The following is a 19,176-nucleotide window of genomic DNA, read 5'->3' as shown; positions in this document are numbered from 1 at the left end:
GCAGGGCAGAAACCCCTACCTTGATGAATGTCTTGACTTGTAAGTGAATTAAAACCTGCCACCATTTGTGAGGGATTTTTTAGACTATATTTGTAAATCTATTTGAAGATCTTTCTATAAGAAAACTTTGCTTGAATTTCTACTCTCAATTTTTTTACTGTAAACTACAGGATTATTAAATTATCTATTAAGAATTTAAAATACCTGAATATTTGTCTTGTTTCCTGGATACCAGAACCTCAGAAACATTTGTAATGCATGAAAGAGATCAAAGTTACATATTTTATTTAGAAATAGAGTGAAATAACTGTTTCTGAGGGAGGCTCAGAAATGGAAATGGTTTGTAAGACAGTATTATTTTCCTCTTAATCTCTCCCAGCTTTCAAGAGTTACACCTGGTCTAACTAAGCATGTCATTAAAAATAACAGTTCTATTTAAGGAGTAGAGGGAATAATAAATATTTGTCATCAGCACTACCCCATCACTGGGCACTACTGCAGTAACTTCTCCACTCATTTCTTTCATAAACCACATTTTGGCAAATTCTACATTTCATTAAAAATAGCCACCCACCTGCAACAATACTTTCATGTTATTCTATATTGTTCCTTTACTTTCAAAATAACAATAGGAGGATGTTTGGCCTTCATTATGTTTTCCCCTCCCCTCCTCTCAATCTTAGTTTGAAAATAAATACTCTTCATGTAGGAGAAAGTATTTTTTTCTGCTTCTTTCCCCAATTCTGTAGGCTGAGAGGTGTTTCCTCTGAGTTAATGCAACTCTACTGAAAAGTAAGCACCAGGCGGTGCTGTAAAGTTAATTTTTAAACTTGCTATTCAGACATCAGAGTGGAGGGAACTTGTTCAGAACACTCAGCACAATTTTGTAGTGAGTTCTCTAGGACATCCTGAAAAATAATCTGGGAGTCAAATAGAGTCAAAGTGCACAAATTACAATCCCTGTATAAAGTTTGAGTGACAGCAAATGTTGAGGGATGTCTTCAGTTGTAACTTAAAAATAATATTGCTTGACAGCAATAACTTGCCTAGATGATTGAAGATAAGCTTTAGACAAAATTTTTGTTATTAAAAGAAATTAACTCTGAGATAGAACCAACATTTCATAGGTATGTAGAATTTTGTGTTTAATTCGCTTAAAACTGTTCTCACTCCTTCAGTTCTGCTGTACTGGAATGTAGAAGAGCTGAGCTAGACATGAAAAAGCAAAAAATTGAGACTAAAATTCCTGGATATTTTTGGGTTGGAGGAACCACATACTTGCTGCTCCCTGAATTCATATCAGAGTCACTTTTCCAGCTGGGTGAGGTGCCACATCTCAGATTTCCTTTATCCACCCAGGATCAGAGCACAAACATGCCTCCTGCCCTGCATGATCTGAACTGGTGAACCCAGCCCCAGCCATGCAGATAACACTGCTTTTGTTGGTTTTTGCATCCAGAGCTGTGCTGGGATTCTTTGAAAGCTGAAAAGGCCAAAAAGAGAGGGAAAGTTTATCTATTTATTTCATCTTCCTCTAAATGGGAGGCAATATTAGAAAATGTCAATTGATATTTAAACATAAAGGGAAACATAAGCATCTCAGAAAATGTTTTCACATGACCTTTCTCCAACTGATTGAAAGTGATTTTGTGCTCATCTATGTTTTTTTTATCTACAGTGAAAGTCCTGGTCTGTTATTCCAGCGTCAGCTAATTCAGAGAACATTTATCTATGGAACAGATAATTTCAGTTAAATATTACTTCTACTGGTGTATAAGTAGTGTGGAGTAGTTGTTTTTGAAGCAAGGTTCAGAAATGGACCTGATTTGTAAGGCAGTCATCCTCTTTCTGTTGGTTTCTCTCAGCCTCGGCATAGACGGGGAATTGGCTCAGAATTTTATCACCATTGCTGGGCCTGTCCCCAGCGATCTGGCAGAGAGATGGGGCCTGCAGGAGCAGGGCCCTGAACCCCAGGCTCCCCTGTGCCAGGCAGATGTGACGGCTGCCGAGCTGCCGCGGTACCTGCGGCGGCTCCGTGCGCTGGGGGTGACGCACTGCGGGCTGTCCCTGCCGTGGGGCCGCGTCCTTCCCGGGGGCAATGCCCTGGCTGCGGACGGAGCCTGGCTGCGCTGCTACCGCCGGCTGCTGGAGGCCGTGGCGGCCGCGGGGCTCAGGGCCGTGCTGCTGCTGCACCGCGGGCCCGTCCCCGCCCTGAGCACGGCCAGGCCTTTTCCTGAGCTCTTTGCGGAGTACGCGGATTTCAGCTTCCGTGCCTTCGGGGACCTGGTGGATGTGTGGCTCTCCTTCAGTGACCTGCCGCAGGTCCTTCAGAGCCTGCCCTACGCTGAGCCCCAGGAGCGGGTCCGGGCCGTGGCTGCTGCTCACAAAGCGTTTTACTCCATGCTCCATGAGCAAGTGGCACCAGCAGGTAAGGAGAGCAGGGTTTTTCTGTATGACTCGCTAATATTTTGTATTACAGGGTCCTGTTGAAGGTCTCCATGGTGAGAGAAAGACGAGAATCTTGTTTGTTGATCAGAAGGCTGGATTTATTGATATATCATATATAATACATTATAACTATACTAAATAGAATAAAGAGAGAGAAGTTGCAGAGCTTGCTCAAGCTAAGAATAGCAAGAAGGAATCTATAACAAAGTTGTGTCCAGGGACTCTGTCCCCAGCTTGCTCCTGTGATTGGCCATTAATTATAAACATGGGAACATGAACCAATCACCAATCAAAATAGGTGCATCCTATTGCATTCCACAGCAGCTGATAACAATTGTTTACATTCATCTTCTGGGGCCCTTTGCTTCCCAGAAGATACAGAAATCTGAAAGAAAGGACTTCTGTGAAAAAATGTCTGTGACAATTTTGTGATTGCATTAAATGGCAACTGCTACGTGCAGTCTCTATGTAGATATTTTTGTGTGCCTCTTCCTACCCACAGAGGAAAGACCAAAACTTTTCTGAAATGTACCTGAAACTTTGAAAAAAACAAGGCACAGAAAGTCTCCTAACTGTGAGGAAGTCTGCAATGCCCTTTGTTTGACTTTCCTCATTGCAGACACTGGGGTTTGCAGTATTTAAATCCCAAACCTACCTGTGTTACACAGAGCAACAGAATTGCACCTCTTCCATGATGGGTAGCTGGTATTTTCCAAGCAGATATCTCCTTGGGTCTGCCTTCTTTGGTCTTTTCTCTCCCAGACAGACAACCAGTAGAGCTGGCTGAGTCACTATTTCTTCTCCCAAATTTTTAATTAGTTAATTAATTTTTAATTCTTGCATTTGTCAGGAATACTTTGTTGTACAGTTCACACTATCTGGTGATAGCCCTTAAAAGTTCCCCATATCCCCTCCTGCATCTCCTGTCCCTCCAACTTCCTGTCTATTCCAACATCTCAAAAATATTCAGCATAGAATGGATTAAAAAAATAAAATTGTAGAACCATCACAAAGGCATGAAAATTAGTAAAGATATTACTCATGCAGGGAGTAGAAGGGTATTTTATTTACAAAGGCTCTTTGAATGGTACCTTTGAATTTCTACCTTCTTCAGTTCTCCATTGAAATCACAGAGGGTATCCTGAAATCAACTACCTGGAGCAGTGCCTGGTGTTCCACAGTTTCAACAATTTAAAAATGTTTTTTTAAATAACTGCAGTAAACTGAAATTTTTATTTGTCCTTAATATGTTATCAACAGACTGCCTCTTTCTTTCTCAAGGTGGAAAGCTGTCCATTGCTTTGGAAATGGATGATGTCTTGGACAGTGCTTCATCAGAATTGCTTTCAGTTTCTCTTCAGGTAGCTCATAATATTTCCTCATTAAGGGAATATTTCTAAAATTACATAAATTTGCCTTGATCTAGCTTTGGTTTTATGTATGGGATCAAATGACTTGTTGCAAGTTAAATAAGATTTTAGCAGGTTGACTAGTTTGTAAGCTTTAATTATTTGATTAGTCTGATTATGTGAAATCAATTATTTAAGAATTGTTTCAGCATCCTTTCTTGGCTGGTAGGCACTGATTAAGCTACATGGAGACAAATTTGCTCTCCTAATTGGCAATGTCAGCAATATACTTGCTAAATGACAAGGTGCCTCCAGAAAGTGTACCTGTTACCCCCTGCAGGGGTACTTAGTGTACCACCAAAGATATGGATACATTATCCTAATTAGCTGCTATTTAAAATATCTGCTGATTATGGTAAAATCTAGACTGAGCTGTGCTAAAAGTGATGTAGTTGCACAGGGATGGCACAACACAAGGAGAATGTAATCTCTGCAAAGGCAATTACATTCTTTCTTAAAGATCCAGGTCCCTGTTCATAGCTGTCCTCACCCAGAGGATGTTGATGTAGTTTGTAATGTACACATGACAGTGCAGGGTTTTCTGCTGTATTCATAATCCTTCAAAACTTAGAACCAGGTCAAGAAATGTTGTAGGATTTAAGCAAGGTGTGGTTTGTAGGGAGAGCAAAGATGAGCTGACTGGATAGAAGAGAACCTTGGACCGAAAAACAAACTAAAAGCTTATCAGTTTTATTTCAACTTCACCTGGTTTAACAAGAGATTGCCATCTGTTCCCTTGAGGTTGATGGCTGCTAGTGGGATAATTTAATCATTCCATACTTGTGCTATAGAATGATTACAGATTTCTGAAGTGGACTTTCAACCAAGGGTTTTATGAGGTTATATACCTGAACCACATAGTTATAAAGGTTTCTCTGATAAATCATAAACAGACATAAAGAAATGACCTGTAAATCATTAATTTTAAATTAATAAAGTAGAGTTTAATGTAGTTGTTTAAGTTGTACTTTGTTTAGAAGGAGACATACAAAGCACATCTTCCCATACAGTTTCCAGTTTGTGCTCTCTGTATTGTCCAGTGCTCCCATACAGCTGTATGGCTTCTTGCTCCAGCAATATGTCTTTATCAAACCTTACACAGTTTTATGTATTTTTAATGTAATACTTAAAAAATATATCATTTTTCTCCAGCATGATTATTTTCCTTCTCTTTTTTCCAGGATTCAGTAGACTTTGTGTCTCTTAACCTTCAGTATCACTGTGGAAATGAAATAGATTTTTACAAGAAAATGAGTGAATTCCAGGTAAAGTTATGCACAGGGTTAAAATGATAGCAGCAAACAACAGACCATAAATAGGTGCAGAATTTCATGTGCTGTGATGCATGTCTAAAGAGTTCTGATTTTCTGTGAAAACTCAGGCAGCAGCTACATTAGGAAGCAGCTGCAAAGTGCTCATTTCTCTGTTGTTATTCTGACTTAGAAACTGTTACTGGAAAATGCTGGAACGCATCATCTTGGTCAATGCTTATTATTGATGCATTAACAATTAGAATGGCAAAATTCTTTTATCTGGGACTGAACAACCTCTCTCACATGCTAAGTGTTTGATAACTAAGCTGTTAGACCAATACCTAAGCACTGAAAGATATTAAACTCTAGCTTGAGCTCTACAGCAGTGCTACCAAACTTCACATTCCTCATCAGCAGGGGTAGAAATCATCATCAGGTGCCAGAAATGCTACTTTGTTAAAGGATCAGATCTGGCAGCACCAACATCAGTGATGCTGTAGGCTGGTACCTATTATAACCCATGTTAAATCTCTGGCAGTGAACTGCATTCTTAAAATTCATAGAGAAAGAGTCATCCAGCATCTGGGTAGCAGGATAAGGAGCTGCCCATTTAAAATGTAAAAAATGCCGAGACAGGGTTTTACTAGCTGGCTGATGCTTCTCTTCATACTGCTTTCTAATTTCTGGTTTGCAGAGTGTTTGGAAGGACAAAGATATCTTGGTTTTTAGTTTAAAGGTCCTTGACTGTGCCTCCATGGAAGAGCATCCTTTCATACCAGTAGGTGCCATTGCCACAGGTGAGTGATGTTTGAAGAGGAAGAGTTTTTTAGTTAAGATCTGCAGGAAGAGCAAATTCAAACTTAATTTTTCTCTGCAATTAACTTGTAGAAGAAATTAAAAATCATCCAATCTAGGCTGCTGCTATTAGATGAAATAAGAGTTTTATATAGTATTTTTGGAAAATTAAGGATGGATGGTGAGTGTTGAGGGAGGGGAAGCAGGAAATCTTTTCCAGATCTATTCATCAGCCTCAAATTGCAGAAAGAGAAGTTTAGGTTGGATATTAGGAAAAACTTCTTTCAAGATATAATTGTTTGTTACAAATAGTGTTGTGCAGTCTATGGCATCTAAGACTGTATCCATCACTTACCATTTGTTTGTTTGCAGCAATTAATAAAGAAGAAGCACGTATGATTGGGTGTGACGTTAATGAATTCTTGGACTACTTACCTCATGTTTTAAGGTACTATAAAAATACTGTAGCACCAAACATTACTATAATAGGATACAGTAATAAAACAGCTTCCTCTAGGAACCTATGTGCAGGCAGAGACAGGATGTTTTAGTGGTAATGTCTGCTGTTAGCTGCTGAAAGGGCTGCAAAGGGCTGTTTTTCTGCTGAGCCCAGTCTGTTCCAATTACTTGCAATCCTCTAATCCTATAATGTAATCCTCTTCCACTCTCTCATCCTTGGTTACCCAAATTGCACCTTCAAGCCAGTAGTAACAAGTACATTTTTCAAGCCTTCTGCTTTTTTCAAGAGCAAAATGGTTATAAATAAACACATCCAGAGCTTTTCCTAGGGGAGAAGCCACTTGAGCTTATGGAAATGTGGGAGATGTCACGGTGCAGGGAGATGCTAAGGATTACAATGGCAGGAAACTCATGAAGCAGTTATAGCATGGGAGATTGCTGCTCACTGCAAGGATTTTGTTTGCACTCTGACCTAACTAATGGATGATGAGACTCTACATGCAAAGAGCTGCTCTGCAGTTACCCACTGCCCTCCACCTTCATGTCCCAGCTGGCAGAGAGCAGTGCTAGATTGGTCAGATGTCAGAGGAACTATAAATGGCTTATGTGACCTGAATGGGAAGCAAACTTCCTTTATACTCCGTGTTTGCAAGTTTTATGGCACTGACGTCCTCCTTGGAGATTTTAACTTCTATTCATTATATTTGCAGTGAAACAAATACTCTGCAGGAAAAGCCAGATGCTGTTCTTGCCCCTCGGTCCTCCTATCAAACAGTCTGGGAAATGTTTGCTCAACAGCCTGAATCAGAGAGGGATTCTTTCCTGCAAGATGTTTTCCCAAGTGGGTTCCTCTGGGGCATATCCACAGGTGCCTTTAACATTGAGGGAGCTTGGGCAGAGGATGGGAAAGGAGAGAGCATCTGGGACCAGTTTGGGCATGGGGGCCATGTCCAAATGAACCAAACAGCAGACGTGGCATGTGACAGCTACTATAAAACCAGCTATGACATTTACCTGCTCAGGGGTCTTCACCCCCAGCTGTACAAATTTTCTGTATCCTGGTCTAGAATTTTCCCTGCTGGCAGCAACAAGACCATCAATTCCAAGGGGGTTGATTATTACAACCACTTAATTGACCGCTTGGTAGACTCTAACATTGAGCCCATGGTGACTCTGTTCCACTGGGACCTGCCCCAGGCTCTGCAGGCTCTTGGTGGCTGGCAGAATGAAAGCACCATCGATGCTTTTGTGAGCTATGCAGATTTCTGCTTTTCCACCTTTGGGGACCGGGTCAAGCTCTGGGTTACGTTCCACGAGCCCTGGGTTATCAGCTACGCTGGCTATGGCACCGGAGAGCATCCTCCAGGAATCACTGACCCAGGAGCAGCATCTTACAAGGTAGGGGCACAGGAATAATTAGGATCCTGCAGCTACTCTTGTTGGGTTGTTTTCCATGATGGTTCTGTGCTTTAACTATGTTCAAACGTAATGTCGCCTCTGAGACAACTATTTGATTGCTGAATTTACAATACTTGTTAAAAATGGGTTTGTTAACAGAGGCCTGGTGTTATTTTATTTTTCTATTCTAGGCTGATATGGATGGATAGTCAGATTCTTTTGCTTTTTCCAAAACTTACTACACTCCCTTGTCTATCATTAGTTTTGTCAAGGTGTTTTCTTTTGGATGGAGAGGACATTTTCACATGGCAATAAATAAACCCAATGCTTAAGAGTTTTTGTGCAATGCAGTGTGACACATTTTCCTCTGCTTTCTGCTTGCCAGGTTGCTCACACAATTCTCAAGGCTCATGCCAAGGTCTGGCACCTGTATAATGACAAATACCGTTCTCAGCAACTGGGAAAGGTGGGGCTGGTGCTGAACTCAGACTGGGCTGAACCCAAGACTCCAGGCAGCTCCGAGGACCTGAGGGCATCTGAGAGGTACCTGCAGTTCATGCTTGGCTGGTTTGCTCACCCCATATTTGTTAATGGTGATTACCCAGATGTCCTGAAGGCTCAAATCCAGGAAGTGAACCAGCAGTGCTCCACAACAGTTGCACAACTGCCTGTGTTTACAGAGGAGGAGAAGTCCTTGGTGAAAGGGACTGCAGATTTCTTTGGCCTTTCCCATTACACTTCCCGCCTGGTCAGTGCCGGCGCTAACGGGATGTGCACAGCGGGCTACGAGAGCATTGGGAACTTCTCCCTGCATGTAGATCCTTCCTGGCCACAAGCTGCCTCTTCTTGGGTCCATGTGGTCCCTTGGGGATTAAGAAGGCTGCTGAAGTTTGTATCCCAGGAATACACGGGGTCAAAGATCCCAATATACATAGCAGGGAACGGTGTGCCCACAGGAGACACCGGGGATCTCCTCAATGACACTCTGCGAGTGGATTATTTCCGACGCTACATCGATGAGGCCCTGAAAGGTAAGGAGAAACAAAATAATTTTATTTTATTTTAATCATGGCAAGTGGTTACTCTAGCCCTTCCATGGTGGTTAACTTTAAAACATCACCACTTGCACAGTGATGTTAGGCCAGCCTCCTGTTGTGTAGGTAATGAGTGTGACTTTATATGCTTAAGCCTGTCTGGTGTGCAGATATGGAGCTCTCCATTCTCTTTAGATATTGGAATGCATTTTTTAATATATGGATTAATGTACCCTGGACCCTAAGTTCAGTCCCTCTGTGAGGACACTGTTCATACACTCCAGTTCTCCTGGAGATGACTGGCCTAAAGGCTTTTGCCTGTAGACCTCTCATAAACTGGGGCTGAGCTGCCTTTACCTGTTAATCAAACCTACATGGCAGTAACCACTTCAGACTGGAAATGTCTTCCTAACATTTCTACCTCAATCATTTTGAGAATGTTTAGGTTATGCTTGTAGAATGTTCAAGTTATGCTTGTATCTTTGCAAGATGTGTACCTATTGACATAAAAATAGTGTTAGTGGCAAGTTCTGGACTAACATAGAGAGCTGAGATTTCAAATAGAAATTTGACTGATGCTCTTTAGATAGGCTAAACAATCCTGTCAGGAAAACATTAAATATGCTGTAATAAATATGTTGGTGATCAGTGTGTACAGCATTTGATCTGCTTGACCTAGATCTCAACATACTGCTAGAAGTGATGAAAGAGCTACAGAAAACACAATTTAGTGTTGCTGTTAGGCCTCAGCAGAAGTAAAGAGGATGGACTGCACATGGGAGTGGACTTTTTTGAATAAGAGAGATTTAGTGCTTTTTTGTAAGCAATGTGAGGAGGGATGATAGACTTGCCTGTGCTGGTATTGGGTACACAGTTCAGCTAAAAGAAGCTGTCTGTGCTCAGGGAATATGGGCAGGCACTAAATACCTGATTCAAAATCAATGTTTATCAATGTTTCAGTTTAATTACTGTGTTAAATCTAAACGTGAACCATACACCTAAATTGATGAAATCTGCTTGAAAACAAGAGCAAAGGGGAAGGGATACCAGAGGCACAAGTGTCCTGTCCTCAGATACCTCTTGACAAATACTTCTTTTCTCACACATTTCTATCACTAATCATTTCACCAGCTCCTATTACCGTGCTGGCTGCTTTTCCTACCAGATACTCCTAATTGTTAGGAAGTTGTTTTAGCCTTTAAAACCATTTGTAAGTGTCGGAGAATGACTTAAAGAAAAGGCCATGAGACATAAAATTGAGAGAAAAGTATAAGGGAAAAGTAAGGCCGTTTCTAACAGTTCTCAGCCTTCTGACTTGTATAAACAATTAGACTCTCTCAGGCATCACTCTATAAACAATAAAGTTCTCAGCTTGTCTTCCCATGGCAAGCAGAACACCGTCTTTGGGAAGGCCTGTTATCCTGAGAACAGATGTAGAGGTTTTGGGAACACTAGTTTCTGTTTTAGTTTCTGGTTTCTGTTTTGGTTTCTGTCTTTAATAAACAATTGTAGGTATTCTAAAACAAAGGGAGTGGTTAGAAATTTCTCTGTTAGCCTATCATGGAGTTGGATTACAGAATATTCATGAAGTTCGTTAGTATTGTTATATAAGGTGATTGATTGATCAATAAAGTGGGACTTCGATGCATTACCAGGATGGTCGTTCTCCCCTTCACTTCAATATGTAAGTGCTTGGCTTGTCACACCTCTCCTTGGCTGTGGTGCTTCTGTAGTGCTGAGCTGTGTTCAGGAAATATTCAGGTGGGTAATTAACAATGTTTTGTTTCTGTGGCAGCGGTGAAACTGGACGCCGTTGATGTCCGGTCCTACATTGCTCGATCCCTCCTTGATGGCTTTGAAGGCCCAGCAGGATACAGCCTAAAATTTGGGCTGCATCACGTGAACTTTGAAGATAGCAACAGACCAAGGACTCCCAAGGCATCTGCTTACTTCTATTCTAGAGTTATTGAAAAAAATGGTTTTCCATCCCAAGCCTTGAGCAGATCTGCACCAGTGGTGTTTGACCGACCTGTGCCAGCGAAGCTGCCAAGTTTACCAGCATCAGAAGTTCCCTCCAAGGCAAAGGTTGTCTGGCAGAAGTTTTCATCCCAGACTGCCTTTGAAAGAGACATGTATTTCTATGGGACCTTCCCAGAGGATTTTACGTGGGGTGTGTCTTCTTCTGCCTACCAGATAGAGGGAGGTTGGGATGCTGATGGCAAAGGCCCCAGCATTTGGGATAACTTCACCCATGTCCCAGGGAATGTAAACAATAACGAAAATGGAGATATAGCTTGTGATAGCTACAACAAGGTGGAGGAAGATATTTACATGCTGAGAGCCTTAGGGGTAAAGAACTATCACTTTTCCCTGTCCTGGCCTCGAATTTTCCCCACCGGAAGGAACAACTCAATCAACAGCCATGGAGTTGCATACTATAACAGTCTCATTGATGGACTGATTGCAAACAACATCACTCCAATTGTCACTCTCTACCACTGGGACCTACCACAAGCTCTCCAGGACATTGGTGGCTGGGAGAGCACCGAGCTGATTGACCTGTTTGACAGCTTTGCAGACTTCTGTTTCCAGACCTTTGGGGACAGGGTGAAGTTCTGGATTACCATCAATGAACCCAACATCATTGCCTGGATGGGCTACGGCGAAGGCTTGTTCCCCCCCAATGTCAAGGAGCCTGGCAGCGCTCCCTACAGGGTTGCCCACATCTTACTGAAGGCTCATGCCAGGGTCTACCACACCTACGATGCCAAATACAGAGCGAGTCAGGGAGGGGTCATTGCCCTGTGCCCCTTCATTAGCTGGGCTGAGCCAAAGACACTGAGCGACCCCAGGGACATTGAAGCTGCTGACAGGTACCTGCAGTTTTTGGTGGGTTGGTTCACACACCCGATTTTCAAAAACGGGGACTACCCCGAGGTCATGAAGTGGAAAGTTGGGAACAGGAGCGAGCTCCAGAACCTGCCGTCGTCGCGCCTGCCGGTCTTCACGGCGGAGGAGCGCGAATACATCCGGGGCACGGCAGACGTCTTCTGCTTCAACACCTACTCCACCAAAATTGTGAACCATTCAACAACACATCTCACGCCCTTCTCTTATGAGTATGACCAGGAGGTTTCAGTAACAGTTGACAGCTCCTGGCCCTCCTCAGCTCTCCCTGACCATCGGCCTGTGGCCTGGGGTCTGAGGAGGGTACTGAACTGGATCAAAGAGGAATATGGAAACCCCCCAATCTATATCATGGAGAATGGCGTGGGGGAAAAGGCCACATCAGATGTTGATGACAATGCCAGGATATTTTACCACAAAACATACATTGATGAAGCTTTAAAAGGTACCAGAATTTGCTTTTGTTCTGTGTTTTGTTCTGGTGTTGTGTGTCTCCTCTCTAGATTTCTGGTTACTTAATTCCTCTGAAGAGTACTTTTAAAAAGTGATTGATATCGGTCTTTAAATAGTCTGAACACAAATAGACAGTGTTTGATTTTATGATCTCCTTTGCATGGCTGTACTCTGTTTCCTATGAAGATTCTCTCAATGATCTATTTGACCAGTGCCACCTGTATGAAACTAGGAGCTTGTATGTGCTTGCATGTGAATTCCTTAGAGTTCATTTAATGTGTGATTATGGCACTGATGGTCCTCTGGTTTTTTTCCCGGTCTTTCAGCTTACAAGGTAGATGGTGTTAATCTGAAAGGATACAACGCTTGGTCTCTGATGGATAACTTTGAATGGGTGGATGGTTATGGTCCAAGATTTGGATTGCACCAGATTGATTTTGACAACCCCAACAGGCCAAGGACGCCAAAGCGCTCTGCTATGTTCTATGCTGAAATCATCCGCAATAATGGCATCCCACTGCCCAAGGAAGATGAATTTTTATATGGAGAGTTTCCAGAGAACTTCCTGTGGAGTGTAGCAACTGCAGCTTACCAGGTCAGGAAACTGAGATGGACTCCTGAAGTATCTGTGGACAGTTAATTTATTGTATGGCACCACAGAAAATAACAGGCTGAATTCTGCGCTTGGCTGAGACCTAAATTTGGGTTTGCTAATAATTCTTCTCTCATTTTCAATCACAGATTGAAGGAGGATGGAGAGCAGATGGGAAAGGACTTAGCATTTGGGACAAATATGCCCACACTCCCTTGAAAATCAGCAAGGATGCGACTGGAGATGTAGCTTGTGACAGCTACCACAGGATTGAGGAGGATGTGGAAATGCTGAAAAGCCTCAAGGTGTCTCACTATCGCTTTTCCATCTCCTGGTCCCGTGTTCTCCCAGATGGGACCACCAGGTACATCAATGAGAAGGGACTGAACTACTATGAAAGGCTGATTGATGCCCTTCTGGCAGCCAACATTGTGCCTCAGGTAACTACACCCAGTAACTTTCAGGTTACTAAAAAATACCAAACCCCAAATCTGAGCTCAGAGCAACGTGTGTGTTTCCATCCATACCCTCATTCACACAGAAATTGTTTTTCATGGGTTTTAATTACATTTTGTGAAGAAACATGGGGTATTGCATAGGCAAATGAACTTGGAATGTAGGGATGTATTGAAATTACTACCCAGAAGGACCACAGTAAACTTACTTTTGGCTGTTTCCAATGGCCTTCTTGTCCCTTTACCTTGGAAATAGATTCCACAGGGACCTATGCAGGAATCTTTCAGACACTGAGGTGAGACTGAGTAATGTAGTTCCCAGGATCTTCCTTCTTCCCTTTCTTAGAGATGGATGTAACTTTATTTTTTTCCCGGGAGTCAGGAAGCTCCACTGGTCAGTGTTATTTGTCACATACAATGGACAGTGACCTCACCCCTGCATCAATCAGCTCCTTCAACACTGTTTAGTGACTTTGAGCTGTCCTCATACCCCTGTACCAGCCCAGACAGATGTTCTAGTGGATTGTATTTCAGCTGAGAGTCAGTGCAGGTGCAGCAGTTCTTCACTGATGAGTTCTGGCTGTCACAAGGTGGTTTTTGGTAAAAGCTTCACCTTTACCATTAGGTAGTCCCTAAAGAAACTGACAAAAATTATCGAGTGTGTGAGTGATCACTACAACATCAAACTACGTTAGGAACAGGTAACTGCAGATCAAAGCAGTTATTTGTGGTGAGAAATGAATCTGAGTTACTATGAGATTGGCTGGTTGAGTCCTTTGTCCTCCTGTCTTTCCTCACAGGTAACTCTCTATCACTGGGACCTCCCACAGGCACTGCAGGACGTTGGTGGGTGGGAGAATGATACTGTAGTTCAGAGGTTTAAGGAATATGCTGAGGTCCTTTTCCAGAGGCTGGGGGATAAAGTGAAGTTTTGGATAACCTTCAATGAACCCTACAGCACTGCCTATCTTGGCTATGTCACTGGCACAGCTGCTCCAGGTAAGACTGCTGGGCACAGCCTCAGAGCCCTCATGGCACTGTCAGCACAACTGTTTTATGCTGCAGCAGAGCAGTTCCTTGGGGCTTGCAAGGGTAGAACAAGGAGAATGGTGTGCTGTGGATAGATGGGGTTTACATTGCTGTGGTGTGCTGAACAGGTCCTTCTTTTACTCTGCCTGTCACCTCCAAGTCTGGATTACACTTGCTGCCTGGAGCAGACCTTATTTCCAGACCAGCTCCAGGGACTATAGAGAAGATTTAGGGCTGAAGGAAGGCCCAGCTCAGCAGCAGGGTAGAACCAAAAGAGGGGATGTGAGCTGACCTGAACACACAGCTTTCTGCTTTCCATACTGGCAGCAGCAGCCTGTTGCTGGCAGTCCGTGTCCCAGTCCAGAGGGAGGAGGGGGCAATGCAGGGTTCTCCCCATGGCAGCTGCTCCTTCACCTGCCTCTGCCTAGCACTGATTCCAGCCCAGGGCTGGGCTTGAGCACCAGGTATTGCACATCCACTCCTTTCCCAGGGGCAGTTCTGGGTGCCCTGGGGTTGTGCTAACCTGGGAACAGCCATGCTGGGGCTGGGAGGTGCTGCTCCACTGCCCATGCTGTCCCTGTCCCTGCAGGTGTCTCGGTCCAGCCAGGGCGCGCTCCCTACGTGGTGGGGCACAACCTGATCAAGGCGCACGCTGAGGCCTGGCACCTCTACAACGAGACCTTCAGGGCCAGGCAGGGAGGGCTCATCTCCATCACCATCAACTCTGACTGGGCAGAACCACGCAACCCACACAGCCAGGAGGATGTTGAAGCTGCCAGACGGCTCATGCAGGTACAGAGACCCCTGGTCACAGCTCTCCCTGCTGCTCCAGGTGACACCCCCTCCTTGGGTGCTGGACATGCCCAGAACCCAGGTCAGCATCTCACTGAAGTAAAATGGTGAGGCAGAGGCATCACTGCAAGGAAATGTGTCCCCCTCTTATGGGGACTGATCAAGAATGCAACAGAAATGAGACAAGATATGGTTGCAGTGACAAAAGCTTATTAAATTTACTGCTGTTATATGGGCATCTCCTTGTATCTCCATGTGCCTGTTGTAAATCCAAGTATCACCTATAAAGCAGCACATAACATAAGAATGGCTAAATCCCAAGTTTTGATATATGATTTATCTTCCCTTATCTTCTGATTTAGTTTTTTCTAGGTTGGTTTGCTCACCCCATTTTCAAAAATGGTGATTATAATGAAGTGATGAAAAGAAGGATTCGGGAACAAAGTCTGGCCCAGGGCCTGAGCAAGTCCCGGTAAGTGCCCAGGCACTCACCTGCTTTTGTTTCACTGGCTGTGCTGAATCATGCTTTTCTTACAGAAATGATACATTTCAATGATTCTTTTCCAATGTTACTGTAAAAAATCTTACTATATCCTCACAGAAAAATTCTAGTGTATATTTTCAGAGAATCAGAGAATGGTTTGTGTTAGAAGGGACCTTGAAGATCATTTAGTTCCAATCTAGGCAGGGGGGCTTTATCTATTCCCTGTCTTTACCTCTCTTGCAAACTAAATTGATTAATATATCTTTGGGGTAATAAATTGTCAGCTCAGTGACGCAGTAACTGCCCTGCATTAGCCACGGTACTTTACCTGATGCTTGTGGTAAATTTAACTTTTCTTAAAACTATGTACTGAACTCATTGGTGCCTCTCAGTTACATTTCTTATTTTCCATTCCCAGTTCCCAGTAAGGAAATTTCTCTCCTTCTGTTTGTGGTGCTAGTACCAGAGATCCCAGCATTACCCATGGACTGTGTGCAAAGTGTATTCTCTGTTATCTCTTGCAGACTTCCAGAATTTACTGAGAGTGAAAAACAAAGAATTAAAGGCACATATGACTACTTTGGTCTAAATCATTATACCACAGTTTTAACATACAACCAAAACTATCCTGAGGGTGTTATGTCATATGACTCTGATAGGTAAGAGGTGAATGTAAATTATTGCTCAAGTAAAATCTACACAGCTGGAGCCTGGCTTAACTGACAAGTGTAAATTTATAGCAAAATTTAGGTGTTTTAAACTGTTATAAACCAATACTAGGGATAAGATAACCAAGCAGTACCTGAGGTGCTGTTATTTTAACAAAAGTCCAGCAACAGCCTTTTTCTTATAGACATGAGGTGATGATTATCATATTTCCTGCCTCCAATCTGCAGTTTAAACTGTGAGGTGTTTTCCTGGTTTATGCATACTGATCCATTTGGTGTTAAACAGGTTTAGGTCCCTCACTGCATTGGGTAAATGTAAGTTGAAAGCCTAAATAGCTAAATCACTTCATGGTTAAGTATAGATTAAGTCAAGATTTTTTATTTAGATACTAATTTCATTTCTCAACCTCAAAAAGTAAACAGTAGGAGCTTACTAGTTTTTGTAATGAGAATTCAGGTAATGGTGTGACCACATGTGGGGATGAAATTGTCTCCTATCCAAAATGTTTCCACAGGGAATAGATGAAATTGGAAATAATTTTGCTTTGCTGGTACATTCCAGCCCCTTATAGTTTAACCCTCTAGGACAGCGGGCTCATTACATTCCTGCATGTAATGTCAAGGGCAATTTTGTGTGCTCAAGCATTATGCCTTGAAAAGCAGAAGCAGCGTTGTAGCATGCAAAGATTTGGAACCAACATCCCATTGGCAGCCACGATGGTTGATTTGCACAGAGTGTAATTGTAAATGAAAACATGAGAAGGGATTTTTAGGCTGGTGGGCACAGAGCTGCCTGGCAGTGGGACTGGCCCTGAGCAGTGTCCTCCTCCCCAGGGGCGTGGCCACAGTGACCGACCGCAGCTGGCTGGACTCCGGGTCCCTCTGGCTGAAGGTGACACCCTTTGGGTTCAGGAAGATCCTCAGGTGGATAAAGGAAGAGTACAACAACCCTCCCATTTATGTGACTGAAAATGGGGTCTCAGAAAGGGGAGCCTTTGAATTCAATGACACGTGGAGAATGCATTACTATCGGACCTACATTAATGAGGCACTGAAAGGTGAGAGTGAATATTGACATCTGGTCAGCCAAAGCTCTGGAGAGCAGCACTGGCTTTGCCACAAAAATGATGTGTATAAAGCAATTTGTAAAGAGCTGAAAGACCACTGCTACCACACTTGAAAGTTACAGTCACATGAGCTTACTGAATCCACTTCCAAGAGCCTTGGGGTTTACCAAAAACTGCCCATAGATAGTCACAAATGTGCCAGGAAAGATGATCTAAAGGAAGAGAACAAACCCTGGGTTTACTGGGGTATCCTGCAGGTTCCTTGGTTTGCTGCACCTGCTGAGAGAGGTACAACTACCTGATAAACTCCTTCTAGTCTGACTACTGCTGTGTCTAAAAGCATAATATTAAAAAAAAAAAACCAACAGTAAAAACCCAATGCCCAAACTGGTTTCAGTTACAGCAGTGGTCAAACAACTTCAGGAAAGGGCTTTTTCATTTTGCTTTTCTGATGTACTGGGAGCAGCCATGTGTTCAGGCATTTACTGCCTTGCAAAGGCCCCACAAACACTTGTTTAGGCAATGGTTGCATTTTGATGGATTTTCTTCTCTATTCCTAAACCTTTGTTTCTTGTACCAAAGTTCTGACTTTTGGAGCAGAGAAAAGCAGTGTCCAGTCCTGGGCACTGAGTGAACCTGCTGTGTGCCATGTGTGGGTGTTCTGGAGCACCTTCCTGCCCTGGCTGGCCAAGGGGTGACCACTGACCTGTTCTCTCTTCTCTCTGCTCCTGCCTGCAGCCGTTGTGCTCGACGGTGTCGATCTGCGGGGCTACACTGCGTGGACACTGATGGACAACCTGGAGTGGGCAGCAGGTTATGAGGAGAAGTTTGGGCTCTACCATGTGAATTTCTCTGACCCTGCCTTGCCACGGCGCCCCAAGGCCTCAGCCAAGTATTACTCACAGATCATAAACTGCAATGGCTTTCCAGACCCAGCCACGGGCCCACATCCCTGTCTGGAAGAGGAGCCAGAAGGTAAGTGGCACAGCAGAAATGGTGCTTGTGTGTTTGCATCTAATCCTAGTCCCAAAAGAGTTCCAGAATCCTAAGGTTTTTAGAGACACCACCATTTTCTGCTACAGTTTTTTAAAGACTGCAGTTAATGTCAGTTCCCTATGCAAAACCAGACTAACAACCAAACTTTGTGCAAGAGAACCTCAATACATGCTTGTCTTAAGAATGTAGCAAAAGTTACTCCATTAGACTTTACTCCAACAGAACTGCCCAAGATGTTTTCCAAACTGCACACATTCAATAATCCCACAAGATTGTTTAGAAAAAAATTTTGAATACTTTATACAAATCCTTGTTTTGGGTAAGGCTTTGGAAATACCAATTCTTTTGTCATTTGTGTCTTCTCCACTGAAATAGTACAATGAAAAGCAACCAGTGTTAGGTGGGGGTTTGGGAATGAGAACACTCACCTGTGCTATCAGGAATTGCACTAACACCTCAGCTGTGCCTTTACTCTGAGCTAGAATTGTATCAATCCCTGCTCCTGCCAGAGTATTGAAGAGAGGAGTGAAAGGCTGGGGGAGGCAGGGAGCAGCAGTTGCATGGAACAGGCTCTGCACTAACCCTTTCTCATTGTTTTCCCATTCAGTGACACCAACAGACCCCGCTCCAGGAGCAGCTGACAGCGTGAGCTTTTTGGGATTGGATTTGACATCCCAAGGGGCAGAAATAGCTCTCTATGTGCTTTTTGCTCTTTCTATAGTTGGAGCACTGAGCTTGGCTCTTTTTGCATACAAATATGGAAAATTGTCCAAAAGATGCCATAAACAATCCCACATAGAACTTAGTAGTAAACTGTAATATTTCCACCTCATAAACCCTTTGTTTGGTTTGTTTTTTCTTTTAAAAAAGTCTATACCAATAGGAAAAGGAACTACTGCGTTGCAGTATTGCAGCTTTCTGTCTTGCCTCACATGGT

General features: G+C 43.2%; 1 protein-coding gene across 1 annotated transcript; it reads left to right on the top strand.

Moving 5' to 3' along the window:
• The first annotated feature begins 1,815 nt into the window (after window positions 1–1,815).
• LCT (lactase) lies at window positions 1,816–19,058 on the top strand. Its single transcript, XM_054278404.1, has 17 exons — window positions 1,816–2,428; window positions 3,730–3,809; window positions 5,039–5,122; window positions 5,805–5,907; window positions 6,278–6,353; window positions 7,075–7,762; window positions 8,148–8,793; window positions 10,592–12,148; window positions 12,483–12,751; window positions 12,898–13,188; window positions 14,004–14,202; window positions 14,822–15,024; window positions 15,387–15,496; window positions 16,033–16,167; window positions 17,011–17,234; window positions 17,982–18,218; window positions 18,847–19,058. Exons 1-17 carry the CDS (start codon window positions 1,816–1,818, stop codon window positions 19,056–19,058), a joined length of 5,727 nt encoding a protein of 1,908 aa, XP_054134379.1.
• Window positions 19,059–19,176: the final 118 nt, after the last annotated feature.

Source organism: Melozone crissalis, unplaced genomic scaffold, assembly GCF_028551555.1.
Source record: "Melozone crissalis strain CALT ecotype California unplaced genomic scaffold, PUWL_Pcris_2 ptg000023l_1, whole genome shotgun sequence".
NCBI lineage: Eukaryota > Metazoa > Chordata > Aves > Passeriformes > Passerellidae > Melozone > Melozone crissalis.
This window is presented reverse-complemented; position numbering and strand designations above follow the sequence as displayed.